The sequence below is a fragment of the Festucalex cinctus genome, chromosome 10 (genome assembly GCF_051991245.1).
Source record: "Festucalex cinctus isolate MCC-2025b chromosome 10, RoL_Fcin_1.0, whole genome shotgun sequence".
Classification (NCBI taxonomy): domain Eukaryota; kingdom Metazoa; phylum Chordata; class Actinopteri; order Syngnathiformes; family Syngnathidae; genus Festucalex; species Festucalex cinctus.
Genome location: NC_135420.1, coordinates 29528462 through 29548007, shown reverse-complemented (window position 1 = coordinate 29548007; position 19546 = coordinate 29528462). Strand labels below are relative to the sequence as shown.

General features: G+C 43.3%; 3 protein-coding genes across 7 annotated transcripts in view; 2 read left to right on the top strand and 1 right to left on the bottom strand.

The window, feature by feature from the left end:
• frem1b (Fras1 related extracellular matrix 1b) overlaps positions 1 to 6835 on the top strand; it is a 32216-nt gene extending 25381 nt beyond the window's left edge. For 3 of the 5 annotated variants that reach the window (XM_077534229.1, XM_077534230.1, XM_077534233.1), the window contains 11 exons: positions 127 to 328; positions 514 to 658; positions 1293 to 1422; positions 1509 to 1581; positions 1812 to 1961; positions 2357 to 2637; positions 2772 to 2813; positions 3273 to 3431; positions 4845 to 4963; positions 5031 to 5149; positions 5608 to 6833. In XM_077534229.1, the coding sequence (XP_077390355.1) occupies positions 127 to 328; positions 514 to 658; positions 1293 to 1422; positions 1509 to 1581; positions 1812 to 1961; positions 2357 to 2637; positions 2772 to 2813; positions 3273 to 3431; positions 4845 to 4963; positions 5031 to 5149; positions 5608 to 5762 (1575 nt within the window). In that variant the 3' untranslated portion in view covers positions 5763 to 6833. Of the gene's footprint in view, positions 1 to 126; positions 329 to 513; positions 659 to 1292; positions 1423 to 1508; positions 1582 to 1811; positions 1962 to 2356; positions 2638 to 2771; positions 2814 to 3272; positions 3432 to 4844; positions 4964 to 5030; positions 5150 to 5607 lie in introns of all 5 variants that reach the window. The other 2 variants (XM_077534231.1, XM_077534232.1) reach the window with 2 other exon arrangements.
• A 995-nt stretch (positions 6836 to 7830) lies between these two features.
• LOC144027343 (uncharacterized) lies at positions 7831 to 11371 on the bottom strand. The gene is made up of 2 exons (XM_077534769.1): positions 10287 to 11371; positions 7831 to 9091 (listed from the first exon to the last, which is right to left on the bottom strand). The coding sequence occupies exons 1-2, from the start codon at positions 10441 to 10443 to the stop codon at positions 8874 to 8876; spliced, it is 375 nt and encodes a 124-aa protein (XP_077390895.1). The 5' UTR covers positions 10444 to 11371; the 3' UTR covers positions 7831 to 8873.
• Positions 11372 to 11796: 425 nt separating this feature from the next.
• rab3b (RAB3B, member RAS oncogene family) lies at positions 11797 to 19282 on the top strand. Its single transcript, XM_077533923.1, has 5 exons — positions 11797 to 12156; positions 13065 to 13289; positions 14587 to 14705; positions 15085 to 15209; positions 16559 to 19282. The coding sequence occupies exons 1-5, from the start codon at positions 11812 to 11814 to the stop codon at positions 16768 to 16770; spliced, it is 1026 nt and encodes a 341-aa protein (XP_077390049.1). The 5' UTR covers positions 11797 to 11811; the 3' UTR covers positions 16771 to 19282.
• Positions 19283 to 19546: the final 264 nt, after the last annotated feature.

Sequence of the window (19546 nt, the reverse complement as noted above, 5' to 3'; positions counted from 1 at the left end):
AATCGATTCCTTTCAAAATGAAAGTCACTTGCTTGACTTTTACTTTGTTTTCAGGGTGCTTCTGTTAGTTTGTACAAGTTTGACTTCTTTAACGTCTTCTTCCTGTTCCTGTTTGTACGCTAAAAGGTGGAGCAGGTGGACCGCTCGCCTCCGTTCGTGACGACGTTGTCGCGGCCCAGCGATGTGATCGTCCTGCGCGACGGTCGCCGGGCGCTCTCCATCACGTCCAAGCATCTGCGGGCCGCCGACGATCACAGTCTGCCCGATCAGATCCAGTTCGCCGTCGTCACGCCGCCGCGCTTCGGACACCTGGAGAACATCCATACCGGTAAAGATGGCCGCCGCGCTCGCGACGCTTGTTGCTAGCTAGCGAGGTTTGGAGTTACTTTTGATTTCCTTTAGTTTTGATTTGTTTTTATTACGCTTGCTTTCTTCAAAAATGTTTGACTTTGAGTTGAGTCCAATCTTTTTGCTGATGAGCAACTTGATATGATTTGACTTGCTTGCGTCCAGGAGCGTACGTCCGAGGGCGTTTCACGCAGCGAGACGTGGAGCGCCGCTCGCTGGTGTTGGTGGTGCCCGCCGACGTGGACGTGACCGGGGACAGCTTCCTGTTCCGGCTCAGCGACCCGGCGGGGAACGTCGGCGCGCCGCAAACGTACCGTTAGCGCGCCGCCTTTCAGTGCTAACGGCTACGCTAGCTGCCACAAGTTTGTTCTTGATGATGTCACCAAGGCCCAGAATTTCAAAACGTTTCATCTGAATCACGATGTTGTTGACTCGAGTCAAATTGTTCACATATCAAATTGCGTTGATGGGCATTTAAAAAAAAAAAAAAAAAAAAAATGACAATAACTGAAATCACGATTATTCAAACGATTAGGTGCAAGCATTTAAAAATATTAAGACCAATTAAAAAAAGATAGAATCACTATAATTATTTAAGTTCCTTTTGGACCAAACAAAATTTATAAATATATATATTCATAGTAATCATTTTTTATTTTGGGGGGGGGTACAAAGCAAGAAAATGTTCAAATATTTAAAAAAACAAAAAAACTAAAATATATTAAGAGAAATAAAATTCTTTGAAACACCATCATTAAGTTTCTTTTAGATGAAACAATACTCTTTTCAAATACATTTTTTATAATGTATTTTTCTTTTTAAAAAGGATTCTGTTGATTTTGTAATTGTGGCGTGTAATAATTGAAATTGTAATTGAATTCCGATGAAATGCACAGCCCAAGTTTGGATCATCCGGAACAATCGTGATTATCGTTCCGTTGCAGTCTGGATCTGTCCTGGTCCCGAATCGAATTGTCGGCCAGCTGCTTCCGGACCTGCGAGACGGCGGGAAGGCTTCAGGTCCTGATCCAGCGACGCGGGAAGAGCGCCGACCCGGCGTACGTCGCCATCCAGGTATGAGCTGCACCGCAGGCCACCAAAACAAACAAACAAACAAACAGTCGCAGGGAGCATTTAGGATTTGGCATGAATGCTTTCAGGTCCAGGATGGGACTGCCAAAGTGGGTCAGGACTTCACACACAGCACAGCCGGACTGATCCAGTTTGATCCAGGTGAGAGCAGGACACGGAAACATTCTTAACATGAGTGAGCCGTCGCAGGTTGCAGCCCTCATTTCTGGCCTGGGGGGCGAGTCGTGTCTGTTTTGACACTTTTCACTTTTCTTTCTGTTGGAAAAGGAAACACGCTTTTGTTGGGGTGATTGATTGATTGATTGTGATTGATCGCTATAGTGATCCGTCGGTAACCCGTCAGCGCCGGGTGCTTTTCCTTTTTCTCGCAGGAGTCAACAGGAAGACGTGGAGCATCTACCTGCACGCCGACGGCCTGGAGGAGAACGACGAGGACTTCACGGTGACTCTGAAGAACCCCAAGAACGCCATCTTGGGACAGACCACCTCCGCCAAGGTGGAGATCATCGACCCCAGAGGAGGTGACGTCATAACCGCGTCTTCCTCAGATAATCAAACGTTGATCCTCAATGTAGGAGTAGTCACTATCGAATATTTTTACAATCCATTCATCTATCGATTATTTCATTGACTAATTGGACTAATTTTGATTTTGCATTAAAGTTTTTATGTTGATTAATGTCATAATAATTGATTATTTGCTGATTAATCTTTTAATTTTGAAAGCTCTCCCCCAATGTCAACGTGTTGACGCATGTTCCTATTCCTGCTCGTCTTGCGTTGAGGACAAAACATGCCGTTTGTTGTTCCCTTTGTTGTTCCCATGACCACAAGGTTTTGTTTCCAGTGAGGATCAACGTGTTCCGGGTCCACGAAAAACATTTTTCCATATTCATGTTCAACCTCTTCCCATCAGGACGTTGCGATTTGAGCGTGGAGAAAGCCGCCGAGGCCCCTCCTCCTACTCCTCCCCTCGCCACGCCCACCCCAGAAGTTGCCACGCCCACTCCGGCAGGAGAAGACCACACCGTCCTGGATGTAGAGGCGGAGCTTGTATGGGAGAGCACCCACCCTCCCCGAGGCGACGTTCCGAACCGCCGCCCCTTCGCCGACCACGACGACCAGGGAGAAGAACCGCAAGACCAACCGCATCCCGGACTCGCGCAGCAGGAAGGCGCCCGCAGTTCTGGACTCAAGGTAAGCGGAGCTGCATTGGGAATGATTCCCACTCGCAAGCAAGGATTTTTAGGAACTATATAAAATGTACGTGTAGATCTTTAGGCAGTCGGGAATGAATGAATGATTGAATCAAACGTCTTCCGTGTGCTCAGGTGACGTCAGTGGCAGAAAAGATGGACCAGAAAGTCTGGACGGTAAGATTGAACGCAGAATCCAGTCCTAGGTTAGCGCAAGCAGGAACAAGAACAAGATTCAGCCACGAAACAAACATCGCAACCGGAATCAAAACGAAAACCAGAATAAAAACAGTAACCATGAAAAGATCCAGAAACAGAAAAGAACAAGAATCAGAACCAGAATCAAATTCACAACTAAATTCGAAAACAGTAATCAGAAGTAGAACATGAATCATAAAACAAAACAAGTTAGAGAACACAGACGCACAAAAATGAGATCCAGAATCAAAATGAAAATCAGAATCTAAACAAAAACCAGAATGGAACCAGATTTAGAACCAGAATAAAAAAAAGAGCAACCATGACTAGATCCAGAAACAGAAAAGGACAAGGATCAGAACCAGAATCAAAACCAGGACAAGAATCGGAATGAGGAGAAGATTCCGAACCACAACCTGACCGTTGGTCCTCCATCAGTTCCACAGTCTGACTTCTCTGCGCTTGGAGGAGGAGGAGGAGGTGGAAGTCGCACCCCCGGCAGCAGGTGGCGCCACCGAGGATCAGCGCCCAGGAAGCGCCCCTCACGTGCATCGCGCAGGAAGCAGGAAGAAAGAGGCGGAGTCACGCCAGCGCAAAGTACGACTGACCGCGAAGGTTTTCATTGATTTGCCTTCAATGCAACAGTTCACAGGAAAATACATGCTAGCTAGCTAGCTAGCTAGCATGTCTTGTTTTGGAAAATGGTCAACTTGCTCGCTTGCAAATCGAACAATTCATGGCAAAAAAAATAAATACTTGTTTTTCCACAATGTGTTCACCCCACAATTATACTTTTACACAAATTGACAACTTAATTCATTCATTCATTCATTTATTTTATTTATTTATTTTTTCATTTTTTCCCAGAATTGTTAATTCTGCAGTTTTACCATTTTTTTTCCCACCCCACAATTATGACACTTTTCCACAAATTGACAACTTTTCGAGTTGAAATTAAATATATACAAGCCAAGGTGCATCTTTTTTTCTAATATTCGGGTACTACAAGCAAACTTTTTCTTCAAAATATTCTACTGAATTTCAGAATTCTTTTGCTCCATAAATGTTTTTATTACTTTTTGTTGAGGATATGCAAGTTTATTGTGTTTCTCTTCTATTTTTTTGATTCAGTAATATACACTTTCTTTCCCTCAACAAAATAAACTCATTTCCTTTCAAAATGTACTTTTTCCAGAAAATATTTCTTTAAACAAAAATGTTTTCTCGAAAAAAGGATACACTTCTTTGTACAAAAGAAACTTTTTCTTCAAAAAATTTTTTTTTTTGACAGAAAATAAGACCTCTTTGAGGAAACAGTTTTCTTGGAAATGCACAATTTTTTTTCCTAGAAAGCTGACAAAACTTTCCAGAAAATATCAACATGTTCTGGAAAGTTTTCTAGAAAAATTTATGTTTTTAGTGGAGTTTCAAAACTATTGTTTTCCCAAAAAAACAACTTTTTCTCTAGAATATATAACATACTACTTTTTTTTTCTACAAAATAAACATCTCCCTCAAATTATTCGTTTTCCAGAATTTTCCCCCCCCCCCTAGGAAAAGTCTGCCTAAATGCTTATTTTTACAACATTCGCAAGTTTTCCCAAACAAATGAAATCACTTTTTTTTTTTAAGACTGTATCTTTCTTTTTTTTCTTAGAAAATTTATTTTGCTACAAGTCTTTTTATTCCAGCTACTTTCCCCCTCAAAATAGTCCAGGAAATGTGATGTTTTTGTTTAGTTTTTTCTTTTCTGGAAAACAGATCCTGATGTTTGATTGTTTGTTTGTTTTTCCTTGAAACAATTACATTTTTTTTTATTTTATTTTTTTGAGAAATGTTGGTTAGACGCTTTGCTGAAGAGAATGACCTCCTTTCCCCCTCAAAATCCCACAAAAAAAAACCGAATTCTTTGTAGAAAAAGTGACAAAGAAGGTTCAGGTTCAGTTTTCCTCGCGTTTGCGCACGCTACCTACCGTAGTCTGTTTGTGTTTTGTGTTGTGCGTTGTGCAGACGGGGCGGTCGCTGAGCGGCCACTGCGAAGAGGGCTGGACTCACCACAGGGGGCGCTGTTACCTGGCCAGCTCCTCCGTCAGCAGCTGGGCGAGCGCCGAGCGCGCCTGCTCCTTCCTGTGAGTCCGACGGCCCAAAACCAAAGTCGGCGAGCGGAATGTCGACGCTTGCCGATTTGATTGACAGGTCCGACGGCGGCCTGCCGAGCGTCCGGTCCAGACGAGAGCTGGCCTGGCTCTGGAGATTCGCCGGCAAGAAACCCTTTTGGATGGCGCCGGCCCACGTGCTGCCAACGGCGCAACAAGGTAACAACAAACACAAAATACGGTACCAAAAAAAATCAATAAATACACTTTTGCAAACCGAAAGTGTGAAAGATTTATGCCACCGCTTTGATTCAAACTTGCGCCAGTGGCCTTTCTGTGGCTCTTTACTTTTTATTTTTCTATTATTATCATTTTAATTCATAATAATAATAATAATATATGTATAAATAATCATTTTTTTTATTTATTGTTATTTATTTATTTTCTTTATTCGGGCCCAGCAGACTCTTTTCGAAGCGGCAAAATTCATCTCTTTTTTTTTTTTTTTTATTAAATTAAATTGTTGGTATTTATTTTTATTTTTTTACATATATGAGCATAAATCAAAGAAAATGACATTGAAACCATTGCAACTGGTGTTTGCAAGTCGGATTTTAAACTAACGTTTTGGTTTTTTAAGCTAAGTTGTCTGTCGTCCGTCTGTCCGTTTGCGTCAGGCCGTCCAGGGGCGTGGCCGTCTTCACCGTCTTCGTCGTCCTGGTGGGCGCCGGCGTGTTTGCTGGCGGAGAGCGCCTCCCGCTGGACGAGCGGCAGCTGCGACGCGCACACGCAGCACGCCTTCATCTGCCAGGCGTCGCCTCGCGCTCGCTAGCGTGCTAAAAGGTCAAAAGGTCACCCCGCCCTCTGATGAAGATGATGATGTCACTTGATGACCTTTTGGGGAGCTCATCAAGTTGTTTGGGACGACGACGACGACACCAGAACGCCAGCCCGCATCTTGTCCATCCATATTTGGCAAGTATTTTTGTGGCACGCCTCACCAAAAGGCAGACTCCGCCCACAACAATTTCACAAGACATGTGACGAGCTGCCCATGTGCGCATATTTTTATTCCAACGCTTGCCTGCAGATTGAATTGCTGATTGTGAGGATTTTGTCACTAGAGGGCGCTAGCGCTCCGAAGACGAAAGTGGAAAGCGCAGCATGAAATATTCCAACACGCGTCCATTTTCTGAAGCGCTTATGCCTCACAAGAGTCACGGGGATGCTGGAGCCTCTTCCCAGCTGGCAAATATTACAATATAACGCTTCCAAAAAAATGTACCGCCATATTGCTTTTGACATGAGCAAGTGTAAAACGTATACGCATTGAGTAAATGCATTCTTTGACCAAAATCTTTCTTCATTCTTTTATGATACAATTTTGGTCGCCGGCGTGTTTTCTTACGGACTTTGGTTTAAAATACACATTTGCGTTTGCAAAATAAACAAATGCTACACAAAAATATATTTGAACATGAAGACGGGGAGAAAGTACGGAGTAGTGTTCATTTTGATCCACCATTTTGAAATTTAGTCTGTTTGAGTTCAGTTTCAATCACGCTTGTTAGTTTTTATGATAGTTAGTCAACCTCATTACATTTTTATTTACGCCATTTTTAGTCAACTTTAAATTGAGCATTTTTGTCTTTATTTTAGTCCAAGAAGACAAAAGTTTATTCGTCTATTTTTAGCCAACAAAAAGTGTTTTAGTCAAGACGATTATATTGAACCTTTTCATATGTAAAACTATTTGACATCAAATGTTCTCTCATCTTTTTGATGCAAAACAATTTTACACACGACAGTGGCCACTATGGCTCCATGCGTCGAGCTAGCAAGTTAGCTCGCATTAGTTAGCATTCGCATTAGCATTCTTGTTGGAACATTTTAGCCGTTGGATTCATGTGACGTTATAATTGACTTTTTTTGTTCAACCTTTCACTGTGAATCCACTTCCTGTCTGTCGCATGTGTTTGTGCCACGTGTCACATGACAGACAGTCACAGACAAAATCATATCATTTTCGTCTCATTTTTCATGAACTAAAATATTTGAGTCCACTTTTTATGAAGTCTCGTCTTCATTAATCGATGAAAACGCAGACTGATTTTCGTCCCACTTATTGATTATTAATGAGGGTTTTAGTCCGCTGAAAAATATGTGTTGACAAAATGATTTTTGTTTGTTTTTTGTTGACGAAATGAACACTAGTAGGGAGGCCATGCTCATTGCCAAGCTAGCAAAATGCACAAATTGAGCCAAAATGGGCACCGACGTTCCCGTAAATGATCAACCTTGAAACACACAAGGGAGGAGTCCACATTGTTGTCGACTTCTCTTCCTGTATGCTAATGAGGACTCGCCAACAATTCAATCAATACGGAGAATGAAACTGCAAAAAAAAAAGTACCAGGTCAAGTCAACATCGTTTCAACGTCGCCTTCGCCGGCCGTCATGTGACTTTTGATGAAACGATATAGCAGCTTTTGTTCGTTTTTTTTCACTGAAGTTTTCCCTCTGGCTGCTCAGACTCAATGAGACGATTAGAAATAGCACGACAGACCCAAATAGACGATTCAGATGACTTAACCGCAACCTCAAGACACTTGGAACACGCTCCCAGCACACACGCTCAAAAGAACTCTTGACTTTTGAAACTAACACGAGAAACGACAACAAGTCAACAGCACACAGTAACAAAAAAACAAAACAAAACATGCTAACAAGCAGCGAAATATAGCATTCAGGCTAGCAAACGCACAAGCTAATTGTCAGGCGAGCTATCGAATTTAAATAATAAGATTATTCAATGTGTAAGATTGTAATGAACAAAATGGGGGTGCATACTTGAGAAGTAGTCAGCCAGCTACATTTCTTTGTTTTGTTTTGTGCTTTTATTTTGACCTTCTTTTTTGTGTGTCAGGCGACACCAACCGCAAACTCAACAACAATCGATGGTAACAGATAGTCACGGTTTGATAGAAATTGTGATCGCTGAAAAATGTGTTCGGTCAAGTCGCTGAAAACAAACACATTAGCGTTGCGTTAGCCACAACAACCAGCATTGTTCATGGTGTTGCTGAACCAAAGCTAGCCATAGCAGCCAACATGCTAACAACCGTGTGGTGTTACCCAACATGCTAATAAATGTTAACAAAAACAACGCATCTTCTAACATGCTAACAACCGCGTGGCGTTAGCCAACATGCTAATAAACGTGAACAAAAACAACGCATCTGCTAAACAGGCTAACAACTGAGCAGCCTAAAAACCAACATGCTAATAAATGTCAACAAAAGCAACACATAGTAACAAGTTTTTGTCTTTGTTTGAATTTCAATCGAGTTATGTTGAAATACGTCAAATGTCGTTGAGCATATTCTCGTCTAATCTTGTCTACTTGAGTCAAATATGGTGTCGTCGAAACTAGCTAAGCGTAACCACCATAATCCAGTTTTATTACATTCTATACTAGTAGTGAAATGTAACCGAGACTTGAGCAATGGCCTCTTTTTCTCGTTGCACATTGTCGTCTGCGCTCGTATATTCTAGTCCAGTCTAGTCTAAACGCACAATCGAATCCAATCGAGTACAGTTGATTCGTTTCCAGTAGAAAGTAGTTTCATCTCGATTAGTTGAACTCAATCACGTCTAGTCTAACCGCTCTCATCTATTCGATTGAAGTACGATGTCATAATTTGTCTCGACTAATTCAATCCAGTCATTTCTTGTTGAGTCTAGCAGAACCATTTCGAACGGTATTCTGGTATCATGTGATCTAGACTGGACCAGTTGAACTGGTCTAGTCCAGCGGATGGTTTTGCAGTCAGAAAGAAGAAGAAGTTTTGATGTTGATGATGCAGTACGTCTGGGTCTGGGTCTGGGTCTGGGTCTGGGTCTGGGTCTGGGTCTGGGTCTGTCGGGGTCCCGTCGCGGGCGTTCACCGGAGCCCGGCGGCCAACTTCTCCATGGCGGCCTTGCGCTGCTCGGCCTTCTGCTGCGAGCGTCGCAGGACGTTGCGCAGTTCCTGGAGGTGGTCCAGGGTTCCCTCCAGCTCGCCCTTCACCGTCTTCATTTGACTCTCCAGCATCTGCGTGTGGTGCAGCGAATTGCGACGCTGGCGCCGGCTCGAGCGCACCTTCTCCTCCAGGTCCTCCACTGCACGCACGCACAAGAACACAAACGTATAATTCACACCTGAACCTCCGCCAAGGTTCCGCATTGACATTTGTGCGTGACCTCCACCAGGGCGCTGATAATCCGTTCATGTTGTCACACGCTCTTTGTGACTTTCCACCACAAAGTCACGTGCTACCTCTAGCAGGGAAATGACTCTTTGTTTGTTTGTTGGACAGGTTAATTCCACCATTGCTCATTTGTTTGCACGACAACACTCCATTGACGTGAGCGCCACCAACTGGCTACTTTTTGTAATAACTACCATTCCTTTATGCGACCACTTCATGTCAGAAGCTGTATCAAAGCCTTTTGTATGCACTGGCATAAAAAAAACGGATAAATACGTTTTTGGTAGTGCAGGACAAAGTATTAAAAACGTATTTATACGTTATTGGGTTTGAATGAGCTAAAGTATTTTTAGGTTTCTGTGTTATGTTTTTTTTGTTTTTGTGCTCACTGCAGTCATACATTACCTCCACCAGTGGAGATTCTATTTGTTACTTATACGTCACCTCAGCTTTACTTGGAAAACACAAAGTGTAAACAGATGGACAACATTTCAGACGTTAGCATGTTAGCTAGCATGCTAGCCGCAGTTTTCACACGCTCGTCAGTAAAAGTCCATTTGTAATCATTTGTCAGTATTCGCAAGCTACATCTCATTAGCGTCTCTGAAAATGGGCAGTCTTAGTGGCAGGCTCCGCCCCCGCCGGGAAATCGTTGCTGAGGGCGTCGGGGCTACATAACAACACCATCCAAACTGCATTCATGCGTTACCTCCACCAAGAACATGACAATTTGTTAGTTTGTTTGTTTTAAGCAGCAACAATTCAACAATGCATTCAATTCAATCATGTGTTACCTCCACCAAGGACCAATACGGGAACGCATCTTTTTGTTCCTTCCTACAACAACACTTGGGGACATTCCTTTCGTTTGTTACCTCCACCAAGGACCAATACGGGAACGCATCTTTTTGTTCCTTCCTACAACAACACTTGGGGACATTCCTTTCGTTTGTTACCTCCACCAATGAAAGGCCTGTTTGTTTTCACAGCATCCCTCCCTGACATTCCATCCAGGTGTTCCCTCGTTCCCAATTTGCAGATCCAGATGTCAGTTGAGCCTTGGCGGAGGTCTCAAAGTAAGCGCAGCGCGAGAGAGGGAAACGCACCCATGTTTTCCTGGACCTTGTCGGGCTCGCTGCGCTTGTCCATCAGGTCTTTGGTCTGCTGCATGAGCTTCTCCATCTTGAGCAGCTGCGCCGCTTTGCTGTCGCTGTCCCGACGGATCTTCACCAGCTCTCGTTCTCTTGGGCTCAGCTCGTCCATTGCCGACGATCCCGACACGAGCGACCGAACCGAACCGACCGACCGGGTCCCCGCCAAGGCCGCTTGGGTGTGTGTGTGTGTGTGTTGCAGTTTGCGCTTTCATATGCATGACTCCCCCCCCCCCATGTGTCCCGAGGTGTTGGGAAGACAGACGGCGCTCAGTTTTGTGCTCCGTCACGGGGTCCGTTGAGGGCAGGCGGGCGTTGGGCCTCGCAGGGGACCCAGCGGAAGAAAAAAAAAACAAACATCTGATGACATCGTTGCGAACTGCAACAGGAACTTTTCTGTCTAGTTGGAAATAACAAACGTTCAGTCTGGGTTGAAAATGCAAGTTCATAAAAAAGAGAAACTTGACTCATTGAACAATTTAGCAGTAAAAAGTTCGTATTTGGTCCAGAAGGAATTTGATAGCTTCATTATGTTTCATGTACAATTCATACCTTCAAAAAGTCATTTTCTACTTGCTGTCGACTGATGATGAAGTCGATAATGACCAATCATGACTCAGTTTACTGACCAAACTCAGAAAACAGGTGAGCCAATAGCCAACAAACTTCAATCTACAAATGAATGTTCCTTATTGTAACTTGAGGTTCCCTTAGGGCTCCTGTTTTTGATAAATATTCCTTATCATTCCCAAAAGTTCCTCATTGTGACCAATAAATCCGAAATGTTCGCAAATCTTTTTTTTTTTTGGAGACAAATTTACAGAATCAACACGGCAACTCAACTTGAACTGAATACAGTCAACGACGCACACGCATGCGCACATTCGCGCGCGCATGCGCACTTGATGGTCATGTGGTTCATTTTCCCACCGCGAGTATTTCTTTGGCCCATTTGACGAGTAAACACATGCAACATATACGCATGCGCGTCAATCAAGTGTTTTACGTTTTATTATCTCAACCCAAATCGAAATGTAGGTCAAACATTACACGCTGATACACAAGCGGCATCAATATGACGCGTTCTGTTGTTATTAATAGAAATTTGCTCTGAGTTACTTCGAAAGCCTTCGCAGAAATATGTGCAATACTGATTAACAATAATTAGAGTTTCATTATGCTTTCATTGTTATAATTATTATCATCATTCTTTTATTTCCCCCCCTTTTTCTTTTGTTGTTGAAAACGGTGATATGTGCAGTTCACGAGTGCTCCACATGGGAGCGCTGTTACTCGCTGTTTTCACATCGGCAGCTCGCTTTTGGTCACGTGATTAGGTACACCTGCATGGCGTGATCACGAAGAAAATATGGATTATTGTTGCGTTCAATGAATTTTGATTGACAGTAATGTTACACACGCGTCACCATGCACGCCCCCGCTCCTCGGCCACGCGCACGCACACACGCACGACGCCGGTATGAGTCATTCGCGCGAAAAGCGCGCACCTGCTGTGACGTGGGCGCGCGACTTGGCCGCGCGTGCTTTTGCCCACTTTGCGTCCGCCCGCGCGCGCGCGCGCCGCTTCAGCGTGCACGCGCGCGTCACAGCTGCGCGCGAGCGCGACCATTTCTCATATCTGCCGCTTCCGTCGGACGCCTTGTTTTTTTTCCCGCGCTTTTCGACGTCGCCGCTTGCCCCGCGCGCACTTGCGTTGTTGTTGCTGCTGTTGCGTTCAAGGGTACGGGAAATCAGACGGACCGACGGACGGACGGACAAAAGCCTCCTCGCACACGCGCGCGAGCCCCACACCCGCCCAGCAGAGGTAAGCAAACGTGCACGCGCAGATGCGAGGCTGATAAGCGTCATCGTCGTCTTCCTCATGTGACAATTTACATGCGTTGCATGTTGCTGTCGTCATGTGAGGTGATGATGTCATCGGCGTTCGTTTGAGCAGCTTTTGGAGGAGCCTCAGCAGGTGTTCAGTTGCCATGGAGACGCCATCAGCCGGCCACACACACACACACAATCCAATCAAAGCAAAACACAAATTGACACGCAATAACATACACAATACAAAATAACATACGCATATACACAATAAACACAAGCAGGGCTGGACTGGCCATCTGGCAGACAGGACAGATGCCCGGTGGGCTGACCTCTTTTTGGGGTCCATGCAGAGCTTTTGAATGATGATGAAATCATTCCGAATAGATAACAAACTGAAACGTCACCAATAAACACGTCAGCAGTCGAGCGAGCTAGCTGAGCAAACGCAAATAAGCCGCAAGCTCACTCAGCAAACGAGTCGCCATTTAGCCGCTAACTTGAAAGCGCAAACACCCAAAGTAGCCTGTTAGTCAAGTCCAAGTCCGGAAAGGAAAAAGGCTGCCACAGTTCCGTTTGTCTTTCGCCACAGCTTGCTGGTCAACGAGACGTTGTTTAAGTTTAGACTGGTTCAAAACCGGCCCTGACCTGTTCTCAACCACCGGAAGGAAGTATGACGTCATAGGAAGTCCATATTTGGGTATGGGGGGGTGGGGCTTAGACCTGAAGTTCGGGGACGGGACAGGAAGTGACATCACACCTGTCAAAATGATTTGAGGAGAAGTGAATGATTTATCTCCCTGTCGACGGCTGAACTGCGGCCGAAGCAGGCTTTTGGCTTTCCGGACTCGGATTTTGACACGCGCTAACGCCGACGAATCCAAGCTGCCGTTTTGCGTTCAGATGGCGAAAGCGGACCAGCGCTACGGCCAGCGGGACGGCTCGGACCAGAACTTCGACTACATGTTCAAGCTGCTGATCATCGGCAACAGCAGCGTGGGCAAAACCTCCTTCTTGTTCCGATACGCCGACGACTCCTTCAGCAACTCCTTCGTCAGCACCGTCGGCATCGACTTCAAGGTCAAGACCGTCTACCGCAACGACAAGAGGATCAAGTTGCAGATTTGGGTACGCGTCCATAATTCATATGCACGACACCTCTTATGCTGGCAGCTAATCGCTAATGTTGCTAAGCTTGTAACGCTAACAACATGTTACATTGCTACAATGCTAACTTTGTTGACGTTGATAACGTTGGGAAATGTTGCTAACGTCATGTGATCATGTAAAATGTGAGGATTCGCTGCTAGTTAACGGAACACTCTTGGAGACAGATTTCTTCTGGAAGCACTGATCTATATATATGACTGGATAGCCAATAGGCCAAGATTTTGAGGTCAGGAGGCTCCTCCCAAGTCATTGCTTTATTCTTCTTTGGGGCCATGATGTTAAAAAAAATAAAAAAATAAAAAGAGCGAGAGGGCGAAAAAGCCAACGATACTCCCACATGTGCACAAAAGCGCTAGCACTAGCTCAGGGATAAGTAGTGGATGAGGGGAAAACACTGCGGCCAAAATGGCGGACGAGGAGCCAAAATGGCGGACCAGGCCGTAACCGTTGTAAAGTTGAAGCGCCTTAAGTCAAGTGCGCCTTAAATTGACAACTTCCTGTAGTTTGTAGTCTTCTCGCGAGGTGGGAGTAACAAGATGGCCGCCCTGTGACTTCAACGGCTTGCGTTGGCTCGTAAGCGCTATCGGCTATCCAGTCATATATACAAGTCACACACACACACACACAGCTACCATGACAACACTTCCTGAACAGTCGTCAGCTGACCGACACTAACCAATCAGGAGCTAGCAACACATCAATTTAGCGATTTGTATAAAAGAATTCCGAAATATGTCCATGTATTAAATAATAATTTTAGAAACATAAATGTATAAGTAAACATATTTTGGCAAATGAACTTCCATTTGACTCCTTCCAGTAACATTTGTCATTTTGGTAACATTGGCTAGCCTCATAATGTTCGTAAAATTGATAACGTTGGCAAAGTTGCAAACGTTATAATGGTAAAAAAAAATTGTAACGTGGCGCACGCGCTCATCCCAAGTTTTGTCATGGTTATATTGTGTATTTATTGATTTGTACATTTTGTTGGCGAAGCTGCCTGTCGCCTTTGTTGTCTGTCCGAAAGAAGACTACGCGTCCCATGATGCATTGCGGGAAGTCGCAGCTTTGAGCACGTCGCTGCAGCTCATTGATTCACTCGTGCGGAATCAAATGTCGCGTTGAGGGAGACGAAGGCAGCTTCCCGAGTGTGGACTCTGCTGATCACGCGTTTGAAGACGTGCTCGTGTTCGTGTTCGTGCTCGTGCTCGTGCTCGTGCTCGTGCTCGTGCTTGTGCTCGTGCTCGTGCAGGACACGGCGGGCCAGGAGCGCTACCGCACCATCACCACGGCGTACTACCGAGGGGCGATGGGCTTCATCCTCATGTATGACATCACCAACGAGGAGTCCTTCAACGCCGTGCAGGACTGGTACGTATGCACGTGATAAACACGCCTTAAACCTTCAATTCAACTCAAATGGAACAAAAAAGGAAGACAAAATTTCTCAGAAGAAATAAATATGAAGAGAATTAAAAAATAATAAAGAACAAAAATTTATATAAAAAAATAAAGAATTACAAAAAAAACTCCACTCAAATGCAACATAAAAAAATTAATTGTCAAAAGAAATGAAAATGAAGAGAATTTCCAAAACATAAGTCCAAACCAAAAGGAATTAAAAAGTCCAAAAACCACACGTGTCATTTGTGTCGTGGACGGCCGTCGGACGGGCACATCCGTCGCATCCGTCGCGTCGCGTCGCATCCGTCGCGTCTCGCTGATTGTCCGTCTTTGTTTTGCTTTCAAGGGCCACGCAGATCAAGACGTACTCGTGGGACAACGCGCAGGTCATCATGGTGGGCAACAAGTGCGACATGGACGACGAGCGAGTGGTCGCGCCCGAGAAAGGAAAACATCTGGCCGACCAACTCGGTGAGCAACTTCAAAAACAAAACAAACAAACACAACAAAAAAGGAGTCGCAAGAGCAGTTTTGTTTGGCCCGGGGGCCACGGAATGTTAGGCGGGGCCCGCCCGGGAGCAAGTTTTTTCCTTGTAACATTCTTTGTTGAAATGTTTTCTTAAATCATAACAAAATGTCAAACAAACGTTCCATAGAACGGCTTCTATTTTACCCAATAATTGCTTCATTAATTCTAGAACAATTAATTACAACAAATGAAATATTTTTACTTGAATAAAGATTTTAATTTGTTGGATTTATTGAACCAATTATTTTCCTGAAACTAGTGAATCGAAAATGCTTATTTATTAGTCAATTATGTATTCATTTGGATTCCATTTATTCATCCATTTATCACATTCAATAATTGCTTAATTGATTTCTTTGAAATGATTATTTTTTTTGTAAAATCAACAATTTTAAACAAATATTAAAAATGTTTGTTTAATTCGGGATGAGTGATTTGGAAAATGGATAATAATTCATTTGATGATTCCATTTTGATCAAAATAATAAACCTTTTTTTTTCCCAATAAATAACTCATTGAAAGCTTTTATTTTCTATGAAAAATGAATGAAGTGCTTTTGGCTTTTTTTTCTTTCTTTTTTTTGCTGTTTGCTATTGAAATGTTGTTTATCAAGTGGGAAGAAGAAAGTCTGCCATGCAAATGAGCAGCAGAAGAAACCCCGCCCTGTTTTTGGAAGCAAGTTCACCCTGTTTTGAAAGGCCCGCCCACTCAGTAGCGCCCCCTTGAGGAAATTGCTTGTTTCCCACCGCAGACGGAAAATTTCGCTAGCGATCCGATACCAAGTAAATATAAGCCCAGTATCGCCGAAACGACAAATACAAAAAAATAACTCAAAATGCTGCCTTCATCACTTCTTTTTCAACATAAATAAACAAGATGTTATCATGCAACAACAAATATAAAGCATAAAACAACACATCCAAAAACAAACATTTTTTTGGAAGCATGTGTTGATGCAATCTACTCCAAAGATGAGAAACGACGTTACGTGACGGCACACGATGCTCGTTGCCTGTTTGACCAAACCGCAGCGGTGCATAAAACTGAAACTAATTTACAAGATGGATATTATTGTACCGGTATCAAAATGATATTATAGTGCAGTAGCGGCCCGATATCGATACCGTCACTATAATATTGACTGGTATCGATATGGGGCCGAAACAGAAACTGTAATATCGACCCGATATAGGGTATCGATTGGATACCGGCACTACAATATGGATATTTGTAGCGATCCGCCCACCGACCAGCTTCCGACTCCCACCGCGGTCTGTGTTTGTGCTTCAGGTTTCGAGTACTACGAGGCGAGCGCCAAGGAGAACGTGAACGTGCGTCAGGTGTTCGAGCGGCTGGTGGACATCATCTGCGTCAAGATGTCGGAGCGCGTGGACGTGGAGGCCACGCCGGCGGCGGCGGCGGCGGCGGCGGCGGCGGCCGGGACCAAGACGGCCAGACTCGGCGACAAAGCGGCCGGCCAGCTCCCGCAAAAGTGCTGTTGATAGGCCCCTCCCCCCGTGACAACGTCACGTTCCGCCTCTCAGCTGTCAATCATGCCGGGCCCGCCTTTCCCAAAAGCACAAAAACAAAACAAAAAAGTATCCCGTCAACAAAACCCCGTTTGCGTTCCGTCAGGACGACCAAAACGGCCAAATTAAAAAATTAAATATAAATGGATTGATTTATTTATGTCGATGTCTATATATTTTCTTCTTTTTATTTCCATGTATATTTATTTTTTGGATATCATTTTTCGAATTACATTTTTTTATATCTGTTTTTATTTTCACTTTTACTCATTCATTTATGTATTTAGCCATTTATTTATTTATTTATTTTCAATGTTCAATTTTGGCCGTTTTGGACCTCCACAGTTCTGGACCCGTCCAGAGGAAAAACAAAAAAAACAAAAAACGTGATGTAGCAAGACCATATGGTATTTTTTTTTCTCATTTTTTTTGGTTCCAGTTTGACCTCACGTCTCCTTTGAGTGTTGCGAACAACTTTGAACGATTAAGAAATGGCGCGTCCATAAAATGAGGCTTAAAAACCAAACCAAAAAAAGTCCATCAAAGCGTACGTTTCGGAAACCGTCAATCAAATCCCACCTGGGAAAATGGACGCTTCTTCATCCAGCGTCTTTCTGTCCGCACGCCAAAATATATTATTGGCTGCAGCGTATCGCGCTGGATCATCGCACAACAACGAGGCGCTCTAAAGCAGCAATGCACCCGGGGTTGCTTTTGCGTCTTTCTTTGTGTGACTTGCGTACTCTTACAAAAAAACAATGAGGCGCTCTAAAGTGGCTATCGTAATGCAAGAGGCCATTTTTGGGGGTGTCAAATGGCGCATTTGTGCCAGATAACTGCAAAATGCAAACTCAAGTACGTCACTGGACGCCATTTTCAAAAAAGCTGCAAAATGCTGAAAAACTCTTTCTTGCTATATCGCAAACAATTAACGGCGCAGAGAAATCAACGGATTCAAGTTCGGCAAGTGGCAACGTAATATGGCCGCCGCTGGCTTCGCTGTCGCTAGTACGTAACGTTGTTAGTCCTTTCCACCGATCTATATATGTGACTGGATAGCCGATCGGGCCAAGACTTTTGAGGTGGCGAGGCGGCCATATTGCTCCTCCCAAGAAACGTTTCTCGTCATCCCATCCGATATATTTAAAGCATCCAAATTGGAGAACATTTGAGACTTTTATGGTGTTTTCAATTTATGAAACATAAACAAGAGGACTTCAATCATTTTACAACTTATCTTAAATACATGTGCAAATTACGTCTCATCTGTACGTATATCGAATCGTTTATACAGTCGTCTGCTCACGAGATCGGAGTAACAAGATGGCCGCCCTGTGACTTCAACGGCTTGCACCAAGCGTTTATCCAGTCATATATACAGGTCAGTGGTCCTTATCCTTTATGAAGTCTGCGATGCTAACACGCTAGTCGGACGACAGGAAGTCGAGTTAGCGCGTTTGTCAGTGCGCGGCCTCCCCCAAGGCACGACGCGTCCACATCTTGCGTAAACAGCCCGAGAATCATTTGAGCGATTTTGTTTCGCGTTTGGCAACAAACGCCATCGCTTGTTTACTTTGGACAACAAGATGCCGGTGGAGGCCAATTTGTAATCGGGAAGTCGAAATTAGAAGGAAGAGAACATTTCCATGAAATTAATGCAATTTCAAGAAAAAAATATCGTCTTTTTTTGTTTTGTTTTTGTTTATGTACTAGTGGTATCAGTGACTACTCAAGATCCTGATATTTGGTGTTGTGAGTGCTTTTTGTGTTTGTGTGCAGTAACTTGGAGCACAAAAGTGTAATATTTCCATATTCTCATCAATCAATGACAAACACAAATGGAAAATGTGTTGTTGTTTTTTGTGTGGAATATTGCGGAGGTCGAAGACGAGAAAAACTGCCAAAATGTCTGTCAAGCAATCACAGCCAACGTTTTTGTGTACCTCAACGTGCATTGATGATATCGTAACTTTGTAAATGATCATTTAGAAGTTAGAAAGCGTGAAATGATTTTTTGGACATTGACAGATTCTATCGAGACTTTTATGTCAACTTGTTTGTTGTCTTTTCACTTCAAGTCCTGCTTGGACGAGAAGAACACACACAAAAAAGTGATTGTACATCAAATATATTGTCAATGTTTGTATTATTATAGATGCAATTTAGTATAATAATAATAATAATAATAATTAAAACAACAACCTTTAATCATGTCTGATTGTCATCATGTGGAAAAAAATGCTGAGTCATCATTTGCGGCACATTTTCAGCGCGTGGCGTTGAAGTGATGATGTCATTGCAGAATTACACCGAATATTAACATTTGTACGGTGGCATTAGGAAAAAAAAAAAGATTTGAAATGTGATTCTTGAGGAACTTCATGTTCAAAACTTCTTTTTTAAAGGGATACCTGACTCATTGAACAATTTTCAGCAGCGAAAAGTGAATTCATAACTTCACTATTTTTTCATGTGCAATTAATATCTTTAGAAAGTCATTTTTTCTACTTGCTGTCGACTGATGATGATGACATCACCCGTGCTGAGGAAGTAGGTAACGGCCAATCATGGCTCACCTGTTTTCTGGCTTTGGTCAGTAAACTGAGCTTATCTATTTATTTATTTTATTTTATATATATTTTTTAATTTTTGTTTACTTTTATTTTTTTATTATTATTTTTTTTGGTATTGAAATTTTGCATTTAACGTTCACAGCATTGTAACAAACACGAGATCAAAATTTCGGAGC